Below are 12,741 nucleotides of genomic sequence, written 5' to 3'. Positions count from 1 at the left end.
AGCTATCTGTCGCACTTACTACTTCACAGGCTCATTGGTCAGAGCGTTGGCCAATAGGCACAGACAGCAATTTGAAAAGCAACGGGTTGTTCTCATCAACAATCTTCCGATGTCTCATTCATTGGGGCCAGACTAAATGACACATTTAATCTCACGTTTAGTCTGGTTTATCAGGGTAGAGAATTGTGGCTTCATTTACCAAGCGAACTATGAAAGTAAGCCCGTTAATTTTCATCTGTGTGAATTGAAATTTCAGCTTGTTCTTTTTTATTATGAACTGGCAGAAAACTAGGACCACCACCAGTAGGCAATGCAAAATAACAAAACGAAACGAACCAAACCAAACCAAACGACCCCCATTCCAAGGGGACGGACCAGCTCGTCCGGCTCAATTTGTATGTTTTGTAAGTCAAAACAAGGCTTTGTTTTTGGTTCACTTTATAAAGCCTCAAACTCAATGCTATTTCTGACATTTTGAATTAAAAAAGCTTCCTGGATGGGAAGCAAAACGTCTTCAAATTTGGAAACTAGGTCCAGTGGATTGTTTTTTTTTTTTACTTTTTTGGAGACAGACAGAGGTTTCGGACTATGGTGACCCAATCTATATCAATGCCCCAGATCAAGTTCTTAAAATGTTAGACTCAGTTTACCATGCCTCCCTACGATTTATCACAAATTGTAAGCCTCGTACACACCACTGTGAACTTTACATACGTGTGGGCTGGCCAGCATTAGAGACTCATAGACTCACTCACTGGTATATGATCATTTATAAGGGTATTCTGTGTCTGCTCCCCTCATACCTCTGTCGACTACATTCAACCAAGAGTGGCTGGACTGTATTCTCTACGTTCTCAATAGTCTTTGCTTCTGTCTGTACCTAGTGTCCGCACTGAAGCTGGAAAGACAGCTTTTCAGTACTCTACCCCCACAGCATGGAACAATCTTCAGAAAGACTGGAAGTTGAAGGATTTGAGTCCAATCAGACATTTTAAACGATTGCTCAAAGGTTTGGAAATGAGATCTATGGTTTGTAACTGTTTCATGAATTTCTAATTATAGATAGATGTAATTGTAAACTGTAATGTAATTTGTAATGTAATCTTTTGCCGCTGTCTTGGCCAGGATTCCATTGAAAAAGAGATTGTTAATCTCAATGGGACTTTTCCTGGTTATATAAAAGAAAAAAAAAGAAAAGAAAGCTGGGGTTTGAGCTGACTATCCTCCAGTTGCAGAGTGAATGCCTACATCCTATGTCTGCACATTAACAAGGTATGTTCCACTCTCGAAGCTTGTGTTTAATAGACATTTTCTCTTTTTCAAACCAATATTTTCAAACCTTTTGGATGATTTTGTTTAAAAAAAAAAATCCCAGCACATAGTTCAAAGAAATACTCAAGTGATAACATCTGGAATCAACAACAATACATTGTGAAAAGTCACTTGAAATCCCTTTTTTTCTTTTCTAAAATTCTGGCTTTGAATTTCCTACCAAGTAATATTCCCCCCTGCTACATACTTAGTGGATCAAGCTGCTGCTATACCATTGACTGAAACCCCATTCGAATTTAAATGCAGTCGAACAAGAACATTTAAAGTGATTTTCTCTCTATACTTTTGTCCCTTTGAGTAAAATGTCATTGAGGCTTTTGAGGGGTTTTTCTTATTTCTGTTCAACAATAAGATAAGTGACCCTACGTTTAAGTGACTCTCTCCATGCCTCAAAATGGTTGACCAGCACAGAAAAATAGATGTGAACACATCAGCTGCTGCCAGACTTCACTGCTGCTACTGGAAGGAACAACTGAATAATAACATGCATTTAGAGACTTTGAGGGCAGGATGGAGTGGAAGAATTAAAGCCAGAGTTGATTTAACAGACTCCTGCGCCCTGCTTCAAATTTGAGGATGAAGGTCTGCTAATTAATAATATAACAAAGAAAGGATGATAGCAAAGAAGAGAAGCTGTGTCCGTGGGATGAAAGAAGCTAGTACAGCTTAGAAGAACAGCAGCAATTAGAAGATTTGCTCAAAACTGATAGATTGAACCCCTTTCTGCGTAATCCACCTTCCTGTAAGTACAGCGGACAAAAAAGCTCCCCCTCTCTGCGCCTTCAGGTTCCAGAAATGGTTTAAAATTGGCCTTTGATGCTCTAACAGTGACTGTAATTGTCGCTCTGCTCAGAAAGCGTGCTCCCACAGTTTGCCATGGAAACAGTCCTGTACCCTCATCCTGTAGTTTACTTACAGAAAAGCTCTTCCAAAGGCAAGGCTGATAAATCCCACTTTCAGAGATGGGCATTGACACCATGGTTACCGGCAGTTTGCAGGGGAACCTATGTTCAAGCATCCTGCTCTGTAAACACTCAGAAGGGTATAGCTTTAAACCTGCTGTTAGAGATAGTCGAGTTACGTAGTAGTGATTTAAACTTATATTTGGCAAATAATGTTTGTGTTTGACGATAAAGAATCAACAGAGATAAAAAGTTTCACCCCAAAAAAGATGGATGATTAGATAAAGATTTTTAAAGTTTTACTGTGAATTTAACTTTTTGTCAAAGGACTCATCTGATAATTAAAATGTGGGCTTGAAAAGCATTAAATCTTCCATTTGTACTTCGTTGAAAAGATGAGAACCCTCCAGCACTTACAACACAAAAAGCTTTTCTGACCCATTTTCAAGTTGGCTAATTTTTTAATAAGAATAAGAAATGCTTTATAATTCTCAATATTTTAGCTGTCTTGTATGCTCTTGGAAACTTTTGTGAGTGGGACTCTTATGTTTCCTCAATAGAAGTAGCAAGATCATTGATCAGAGTATGTGAAGGATCATGTTTTTCAGTGTTAATGGGTTGCACTTGTAATGCTGTGATTACACTTTTTTTGTGTCCAATTCACAGAAAATCCACTCATCTCCGTCTAACCTCATTATTTTAACAGAAAAGCTCAAACAACCAATGGGAAGCCTTAATCTTTTGATGCATTTCAACTTTCCTCCTTGACGGCTTTATGATTTCTCAATTCCATAAGCAGTGATCGATGTCCTTGTCTTGTTTCATATGTCCTTACCACATGTTTGCTGCTTGTTTTCCAAAAAGAACTAACCTGAAGTCCTTCTATGACCATGAAGTAACAGCCAAATGTTGTTTAAAGTATTTAGCCTAAAAAGCTAAAATATGACAACAGAAATAATGTTTTCTGATTCAACAACTCTATTCACAATCCTAAATGATATATAGTTTCAGAATTATTCACCTCCAATTTAGTGATTGGAACAGCTGTTCTTTTGAGAGAACTGAATCAGTAGATTAGATTCAGTACATTAAAATAATTTTTTTCAAAAGGTTTTTTTACCGAATCACCAAGTTCAGGAAGTTGCAGTTTAAGTTTTACTGTTAAAATGGACTGCTTGAGTCACATAGTCTGTGTCCCGAACATCTGCCCTAACCTGTACCCCTCAATAATTTTATAGAGTGGGGACTTTACAGTAGGGTGACCATATTTTCATTTGGGGAAACCAGGACACCTTGGAAATGTATTTATAAAAAATGCTTAACAATTCCTGAAATGAATGAATAGCACAATGAAAGAAATAACATCTCATCTAAACATCCCTCACTTAACAATAAAAGTTAACAGTAACTCTCAACTCCAAATAACACATGATACTCAGCCTCAGTAGTGAACAAAATAATGTCTGTTCTGTAGGCTATTAACAACAAACAACAAGGGCCGTAAGCCCTTGATAGTCCTCTATGAAGTGGTTATGGGCGGACATTCAGACACAGTGTGTTCTGTTTGCAGAGCTCTAACTGCATTTTGCTCCTTTACATTTATATTAGGCAGTAAACATGGCTATAGTGACATTAAGTTTGGTCATCATACACCATTGAAAGCCTATTATGTTCCCCAAAATCTTAAAAAGAAAAGAAATATCAAACAAACATCTCAGGCTCTCTCATCAACGTAATTTGAAATTCTGACAACTGGAAATCAGTCAGCTCAGATGTAAAAAAAAAAAGGCTTCTTGGTGTCTCCTCCACAGCGTTTCTCTGTGTTTAGAATATTAAGTTAGAGAAGCAAACTTATTCCATTAGATCTCCACCGGTAGCACAATTGGTAACTCAGCTCATTTGAACATGTGCAAACAGGAATTCCTCCATGTCGCCAGTAAATAATGTGATTATAGTACCAAAAGCACTTTTCTATCCTAAAATTATGAAAACACGCTAAACAACAGCTTGCATTTACATTCTTTCCATTATATTGCTTATCTGACGTCATCATCGCACTTGCTTAGAGTAGTCTTGCAAAATAAGATCGCACCTTGTTTATCAGTATATTGACAGGTACAATAAAATGCAAACAAAAAATGACTGCAATTAATTTTCAATTCCAAAGCCAAAAATGTACTGCAGGAGGAAGAGTAGGCATTGTGACGAATTGGGTGCAGACAAGTTACTGTATATAACAGAAAAGACTTACTAAATATACATTTAATTCTTGCTACAATGCAACACTACAATGGCAATAACATAATGAAGATGATAGCTATATATATCCGTACGGAGGAACTGTCCTAATTAGATAAACTATTGTGGAAAACATCAGTTCTGACACACAACAGGCAGCTAATATTAAGGTGTAATAAACTCACACATCAGCAATGATAATTATCCTAACAAGGTTAAGATAAGCCATAAGCTCCGAGTAACACATGTCACAGAACCTGGGTTCCCTACTGACCTACTTGATCTGGTTTTAATTCAACAGGAAAAAAAGTAGCAAACTAACAAATGATAGTGATTTAAATCAGTTTGTTCAAACAAAATTCACACTCAGTTATCCTGAGCTATCTCTATAGTTATGCTGCTATAGGCTTAGACTTCTGGAGGACATGGGGACCCCTTTTTCATCATTCTGCCTCATTTTTCTCATAGTAGCTTCATCTGGTCTGTTCCTGTTTGGCTGTGACTCCATCCTGGAGAGAAATATCAGCTGTGCTGCTCAACACCTTTGTTTATAGATGTTTCAGATCGGCCTGTTTTTCAGTGTAGTCCTGTTTCTCTGACTGTGACTGGCTGGACGTGCTCTCTTTATCTTCGGATATGGGAGCTGGCTCGGAGCACGTTTGTGTAACCCAAGTTGCATTCTAGGATTAGAAATAACCCAAATTAAAGTCAACACATGTGCTTTCTTATAGACTAGGTTCGTCTGCTGGAGGAGGTGGCAAATTGTAAACACAGAGACAGTTTGATGGTGCAAAATTAGTGAGTTGTATTATTATTTACAATATATACACAAGTTATTCCACAATTCAAAGTCCAAATGGGTTCCTTAAACCAAGGAAGTCAACCAGTCTTTGTTGATGATGAAAGGGAGAAAAAAACAAAAATAATAATCCAATTCCTTCAGTGAAGACTTGTTGGGCTGAATCTCCAACCAGTTCGGAAGAGTTTCCTCAGACAATCCCAATCCGTTAAACGGTTAGCTCGCCAGTCTGGTCAGCATGAAGCCAGACAATCTTTGCTGTATCCTAGACCCTTCAGCCACGCCTTGAGGGGGATCTGCAATATACCTGGCCTGTGTAAACAGGCCTAAACAATCAATTTACATGTACATGTATTTTCTTATAAATGCAGGAGTTTACATAATAGTTAAATGCAACTTATGCAAAACAGTATTTCTACAGGACAGTAGTTTTGGTAAGCATTTCAATTTAGTTCAGTGTATAACTATAACAGGCTGGGGAGGCTAGTGCTAGCATGCTAGCTCCCAAGCAAACACTCACCAGTTCCCTCTTGACCAACCGTGATCTTTACAATGTTTGGTTGATTGATCACACGTCTGCAAATTAACAGAGGCACAAGATTGAAGATATACAATAGTTATGATAACCACTTGGGAACAGACCAGAAGCCTACCTGCACGTCAGGGTCCAACAGCATTTCCTACCTAAGGCGCGGTTAGCAGCCATATAAGCCATAGCTGTCAATTAGGACAATGACGTGCAGCTGGCACATGTCAAAACCGTGCGAGAACAGTATTGTTTTCACTAGATTAGTGCTGAATAAATTAAAGGAGGATTTTAATTAAACCTTTAAATAAAAATAAATAGAATTAAATCTAAAAATGGAAAATAAAATAAACTGAATCTAATATAGAAAAATTATCCTGGTTACATCCTCCCCTCTTTAATTCCTGCACGTCCCGTTGCATGAATTAATTTTTCTGAATATTCACATTAGAAACTTGACTGAGAGCCTCAGTGTACACATTTGCCAAACTATGCAATAGAGTCTGAACTACTGAAATGAGTGGCTTACCCAACACAGGATATGTTAGACGACTAGGAGGCTGCCGCTGTCGATCTGATCGCCTGGGCAATATTTCAGCCTCAACTGAGTTATAGGGTGAGCTGACATTGGCAGGACCTGTAGATGACTCAGATTGAACGATCAGATGATCCTCAGCGTCAGGTTCTTGAACTTCAGGTAAGTGTTCGTTAGATATTTCTCCCTCCATGTGTACTTCCACAGCCTCAGCTATATGTGGTTCAGAAAGTTCCTCTGTTTCAACCTGTTCCACAGGTAGCTTGTCTTCATGGTGAGACAGTGAGGAATCAGTTGTTAAACAGGATCCTTCATTTTCAGATGGACTAGCAGTCTCAAGGTCTGTGCTCTGAATTAGAGGTACAGGATGCTCTGGCGCTTCAGCATCACTTTGTGCCAAAGGTGAACTGGGCTGCAAAGTAATGGATTCCGGTGATGACTTGAATTTGCTCACCTTCACACTGAATCCAGTTGAGAGTGGGATGGAAACTTCTGTCACATATGGCTCAGCATCCTCATCCTCCTCCATCGCATCAGAAACATCTGGATGGCAACCATCCTGGTTGCGAGTCTTTCGTTGTGAGGCAGGCATGGAGATGGGAGGGTCTTCTGTGGAGCAAACTGGCAGGAAACCACAAGGAAGCAACAGGTCTCTATGTAAAGTACGAGTTGGTCCCTTTTTGTGTTCAGGTTGTACAGTGTAAACTGGTACATTTTCAGCTCTGTCAACAACTTTGTACACCCCTGGTTCCCATCTATCTGCCAGCTTGTGCTTACCCCTCAGACGGATGTTGCGAACCAGTACTCGATCTCCTATCTCCAAACTGCATGGTGTAACTTTCTGATCAAAACGGATCTTGTTCTTTGCAGCTGACTTGAGGGCATTTTCAGAAGCTAATTTGTAGCTTTCTCTCAGGCTGGATTGCAGATTCTTAACATACTCCGAGTGAGAGATTGATGATTGTTCTCTGATGGGTAAACCAAAAGCCAAATCCACAGGAAGACGAGGACAACGACCAAACATGAGTTCATAAGGTGTGAACCCTGTTACCTCGTTTCTTGTACAGTTATATGCATGTACTAAAGGTTTGACATACTCTCGCCATTTTGACTTTTGTTTCATTTCCAGGGTTCCAAGCATATTGAGTAGAGTGCGGTTGAAGCGCTCGACTGGATTCCCTCGTGGGTGGTACGGGGTAGTTCGGCTTTTCTTCATGCCTACCACTTCACAGAGCTCTTTAATGAGCTTGGACTCGAAATCTGTACCCTGGTCTGAATGTATACGCTCTGGAATTCCATAATAAACCATAAATTCATTCCATAGGTACTTTGCAACCGTCTTTGCCTTCTGATTGGGGGTAGGAATGGCAACTGCATATTTGGTGAAGTGATCAGTAAGAACAAGAATGTCCTTAGTATTACTGCTGTCAGGTTCAATGGTTAAAAAGTCCATACATAGCAGTTCAAGTGGTCGGCTTGTTTGAATATTTATTAATGGAGCTGCTCTTTCTATTTGAGCTTTACGCCTTATGCAACGACCACAGGTTTTTACAAAGGTCTCCACCTCTAGTGTCATTTTGGGCCAAAAGAAGCGTTGGCGCACCAGATCAATTGTTCTTTCGATGCCCATATGCCCCATATCATGGTGCAAGCTCTTTAAAACAGCTGGTCGTAACTTGGGCGGTAGGATTAGCTGGTAGATAAGTTTATCTCCATCATGTCTTCTCCGATATAAGGTTCCATCCACCAACTCTAACCTGTTCCATTCTCTCAGGAGCAAAGGAAGGTCAGGTAGCTCCTCTCGAACTGATGGAGGGACCTTCTCACCAGTCTCCAGCTGATGAATGACCTCACGAATAGCAGGATCAGCTTGTTGCTCTTCTTGGAGATCGACCTGAGATAGAGAGGGGATTAGAGGCAAGCCATGTAACTCTTCATTGCTGAACCCATCAGGGATGGAGTTAACAGAGACAGATAGAGACTCAACCAGTGCAACAGATCGACTTAGTTCAGTTTGGTTCTGTGTTCGGCTTATACAACTCTGACAGATGGCATCCACAATTTCAGGGGAAATGTCATGTGTTTTTTTATCATTACCCCACTGACTGGTCAGATGTTGAATGAGCTCCCTCTCTCTGCAGTGCTGATCACTAGAAGTATCTTCATGTGAGCGTCGGGACAGAGCATCAGCATCAAAATTCTGTTTTCCAGCACGGTACTGCAGTTTGAATGAGTAAGTGGACAGTGCTGCTAACCACCGGTGACCAGTAGCATCCAGCTTGGCTGAAGAAAGAACATAGGTGAGAGGGTTGCTATCTGTGACAACTGTAAAGTTAGTCCCATAGAGGTAGTCATGAAACTTCTCAGTAACACTCCACTTCAGGGCTAAAAACTCCAGTTTATGAGCAGGATATTTTGACTCACTGACAGACAGGCCTCGACTAGCATAAGCAATAACACGCAGCTTGCCCTCCTGCTCTTGGTACAATACTGCTCCCAAACCATTTGTACTGGCATCAGTATGTAAAATATATGGCAGTTGTGGATTTGCAAACCCAAGAACAGGTGCTGTAGTCAATTTGGAAATTACTGTTTCAAAGGCATTCTGCTGATGGCTAGTCCATTTATCTCCAAAGGATTGCTTTGGATCTGAGTACTTTCCTTCTGGATTCTTCAGCTTTGCAGGGTTGCGGGCAGGAGGATAACCACGGGTTAACTCATTAAGTGGTTTGACAATAGCAGCATAGTCTTTAATAAATCTTCGGTAATATCCAGCAAAACCCAGAAAAGATCGCAACTCTTTAAGGTTGCGGGGGACTGGCCAGGATTTTAAAGAATCAATCTTTTCTGGATCAGTTTCAACTCCTTTTTCAGAGACAATGTGTCCCAAATAACGTACAGAAGACTGAAAGAACTTACATTTCTCTGGAGAGAGCTTTAGTCCAAACTGCTTCAACCGGGAGAGCACATGCAGCAGCCGTTCCTCATGTTCTTCCAGAGTGGCAGAGAAGATGATGATGTCATCGAGGAAGACAAGGACTTCTTTTAGATGCAGATCTCCCATGCATCTCTCCATTAGCCGCTGAAACGTGCTAGGTGCATTTGTAATTCCTTGCGGCATTCTGTTCCACTCCCAAAATCCAAGGGGAGTTACAAAAGCTGTTTTAGCCTTATCTTCGTCTGCCATCTCTATTTGATAATAGCCAGATTTTAAATCCAACACAGTGAACCATTTGGACCCTGTCAAAGCACAAAAAGATTCTTCCAAATTAGGAAGGGCATATGCATCTTTGATAGTTTGAAGATTTAGTTTCCTGTAATCTATGCATAGCCGGACGGAACCATTACGTTTCCGAACAACAACTATTGGAGAGGAAAATGGTGATTGAGACTCTCTTATGATGCCAGCTTCGAGCAGGTCTCTAAGATGTTCACGGACTGCTTCCAGATCTTGAGGATGGATTGGCCTTGCTCTGTGTTTAAAAGGTGTTTCATCATTAAGTTTAATGGTATGTTTAACTGCATCTGTACAGCCAAAATCCATATCATGATGAGAGAACACTTCAGGAATGCTGTTCAATTTGTTGATAATATGTTCTTTCCACTCGGGTGGAATGGGAGAGTCTCCAAAGTTAAACTCCAAAGTGGTTTGTTGTGAGGTCTGAGATGTAATCTGTTGTGACAAAACAGTAGGTGCTGACCCAATGTCTGCAATAATGGTTAATGGTGATATGGACACCTCTTGTTCTGATTCATTCTTCATGATCACGGGGACTTTATATGGTGGATGCTGTGGCAGTGTAACTAGACAACTCTGAACACATAAACCCCCTGGTAAAGGTGAGCTAGGGTGTTCAACAATGGCCCACTTATCTACAGATGGAGGGGTGGTTTTAATAGAACCCTCCAAAACAATGGTTTGACCAGGTGGAATTAGGACTGGAGTGGTGCTTAACAGCCTGACAGTCCCTGCATTTCCTGATTGATTTCGCTGGTGCCTTAACTGTAGCAGTTTCAGGACTGCTCGATATCCTTGGGCCTTGGGTTGAAATTGTACATGGTTACTACTAAGATGTTGTTCATACAGTGTTTCCAGTGTGTTCATGCCAATAAGAACAGTAGATGGCCTATCAGGACTAGTATCTGGGACCACAAGAGCAAGAGTTGGTACCTCTGTGTTTACTCCTATGAAGTCTTCAGGGAATGTGATGACCAGCTCCACGTACCCCAGATATGGAACTGACTGTCCAGCAGCACCCTCAACCTGTAACAAATTATCCAAAGGCATTACAGGTTGGTTGCTTAGCTTATCATTATAGAAAGAGACTGTGTCAGTGTCTAAAAGGCAGTTACACACATGACCAGAAATGTCAACAACAGCAGCACACTTAGATCCAATCAAACCTTTGGGTAGCTGAGTGGGTAGTTTATTAGCTTGGGCTTGCAGTTTTGTACATTTAACAGTCTTTTCTTTAATAAGGGGACTGGTTTGGCTGAGACTGGTTCCGGTTTGTCCCGCAACAGGAACCATGCCTAGTTTAACTTCTTCTGAAAGACGTTTTGCTGTCGCTGAGCAAACTGTTTCCTTTTTCTGGTAACAAGAGCAGGGTTTGGTTCATTATTACATTGTGGCTTAATATGGCTGTTTTCACCACACCTGAAACAATAAACAGGTTTAACATGGACTGGTGGGGACTGTTGAGAGGTCACTTTATTGCCTCCCTTTACACCCCGCTGACTGTGTTACCTTGGGTTGTGATGCAGTCCTGGGCTGGGTGGTGGTGGATGTTAGCTTAGCCAGCTGCCGCTGTACGTCTGCCAGTTGTTCTGCCAACTGCTGAGTCAATTTGGTTAAAGCAGCAACTGCTCCACCATCACCTGTGTCAACACAAGCCAATTGTGCATGATTGACTACTTTTTGTTTGGTGGAACCCAAATATTGTCTCATCCGGGAAGTTTTAGCTGCCTCCCTGTCTTCTTCAGTACGTAGAAGTAGTAGCAGTTCAGAAAAGCTAGGTGGAACCAATTTCTTTTGTTTTAACTGGAGTTCAGCAATCAAAATATTGTCCCAACAACCCCTACAGAACTGGCTTATGAGATGCCGGTTTACATCCTTGGCTAACACACCACCTCGTTTCAGGGCTAAGTTTAATGCTACCTGCAGCCGCTGGAGGTATGAAGATGGTTTCTCCCCTGCATCTTGGAAAGTGTCCATGAATTTTGCAAAGAGTTCTTCTCCATCTTGCACTGTGCCATATGCTGAATCCAATATGTCCAGATACACAGTAGGTGGAGTATCTGAACTTAAATGCTTCAGCATATCAGCGGCTGGGGGAAGTAAACTCTCTACAATCCTCCTTGATCGCTGAAGCTCAGAAACTGATGGGTCTTTTAATAGCAGATCCACTCCTGAATGCCAGGTCTCGTAGTCCGCTTCATGTGCTGGTCTAGGCAGCCGTCCAGAAAACACTCGGAGCCTTTGTAGATGGTAAGCACTTTCCTCAGTTTTCATAATGTGTTCCACCACGTAGCGCTGTACTTCAGGTGGTTGGATGTCATCATCATGAAAAGAAGGTCTCCTTCTTGAAGTAGGTTGCTGCTCATTTCTCAGTCTGGGAACTGTAGGATCAGTGTCCGTTGACAACGTTGGCTCTTTCTTCATTGTTGGATCTGCAGATGCTGCCATAACCTCAGACTTTTCATCAGGATCCTCCGTTTGAGCAGCCGAATGAAGTTCAGCAACTGATTGTCCAATCTGAGTCATCGTGGATTTTAACACCTCTGCAAACTCCATGCCAGAAAGCTTTGCAAGTTTCTGTAACTCAAATAAATAAGAATTAGTTCTACTCCGTGCAACATGTTCTGCATATACAACTGCTAATTCAGAGATGGAAAATGTGTCTGACTTCTGAGATGATTTAAATGAATATGGTAGAATGGAACGTAATTCAGCCACAGCTGTACCACTACTAAATTCAACCACAAGCTGGCCCTCAAATTCAGAATCACTTTCAGAAATGATTTCAATCTTTGTTATCTTGCCATATTGTTTCAAAAAGTTAAATACTTCCTCTTTACCCTCTTCATCAGACATGCCTTCAACCAAAACAGAGTTGGGAATTTTTATATCAAGTCTTTGAAATTCATCCATATTGAAGATGACAGGGAAAGGAAAAAAAAAAAAAAAAAAAAAAAAAGAGAGAATAAATAAATAAATTAGTGTTTAACAAAATGCCAACAACCTCCTGGCTAGCTCGCCAATTTTTGTAACCAAGTTGCATTCTAGGATTATTAGGATTAGAAATAACCCAAATTAAAGTCAACACATGTGATTTCTTATAGACTAGGTTCGTCTGCTGGAGGAGGTGGCAAATTGTAAAACACAGAGACAGTTTGATGGTGCAAAATT

At 40.7% G+C, this 12,741-nt stretch overlaps 2 protein-coding genes across 5 annotated transcripts; both read right to left on the bottom strand.

Moving 5' to 3' along the window:
* Window positions 1-5,408: 5,408 nt before the first annotated feature.
* LOC119782106 lies at window positions 5,409-7,626 on the bottom strand. 4 transcript variants are annotated; one of them, XR_005280638.1, is made up of 3 exons: window positions 5,925-6,031; window positions 5,792-5,847; window positions 5,409-5,583 (listed from the first exon to the last, which is right to left on the bottom strand). XR_005280638.1 is itself a non-coding variant. In XM_038282893.1 (3 exons), exons 1-2 carry the CDS (start codon window positions 7,546-7,548, stop codon window positions 5,840-5,842), a joined length of 1,230 nt encoding a protein of 409 aa, XP_038138821.1. In that variant the 5' UTR covers window positions 7,549-7,626; the 3' UTR covers window positions 5,409-5,583; window positions 5,792-5,839. The 4 variants fall into 4 exon arrangements, 3 of the variants coding, with proteins under 3 accessions (XP_038138821.1, XP_038138822.1, XP_038138820.1); XM_038282893.1 differs by lacking the exon at window positions 5,925-6,031 and adding an exon at window positions 6,327-7,626; XM_038282894.1 differs by lacking the exon at window positions 5,925-6,031 and adding exons at window positions 6,327-6,953; window positions 7,110-7,626 and having other exon boundaries at window positions 5,409-5,847.
* A 476-nt stretch (window positions 7,627-8,102) lies between these two features.
* Window positions 8,103-12,096, bottom strand: LOC119782110. Its single transcript, XM_038282904.1, has 4 exons — window positions 11,080-12,096; window positions 9,252-10,596; window positions 8,990-9,149; window positions 8,103-8,226 (listed from the first exon to the last, which is right to left on the bottom strand). The coding sequence occupies exons 1-4, from the start codon at window positions 12,094-12,096 to the stop codon at window positions 8,103-8,105; spliced, it is 2,646 nt and encodes an 881-aa protein (XP_038138832.1).
* Between the last annotated feature and the right edge of the window lie 645 nt (window positions 12,097-12,741).

Source organism: Cyprinodon tularosa, unplaced genomic scaffold, assembly GCF_016077235.1.
Source record: "Cyprinodon tularosa strain WSP-4 unplaced genomic scaffold, ASM1607723v1 ctg189, whole genome shotgun sequence".
NCBI lineage: Eukaryota > Metazoa > Chordata > Actinopteri > Cyprinodontiformes > Cyprinodontidae > Cyprinodon > Cyprinodon tularosa.
This window is presented reverse-complemented; position numbering and strand designations above follow the sequence as displayed.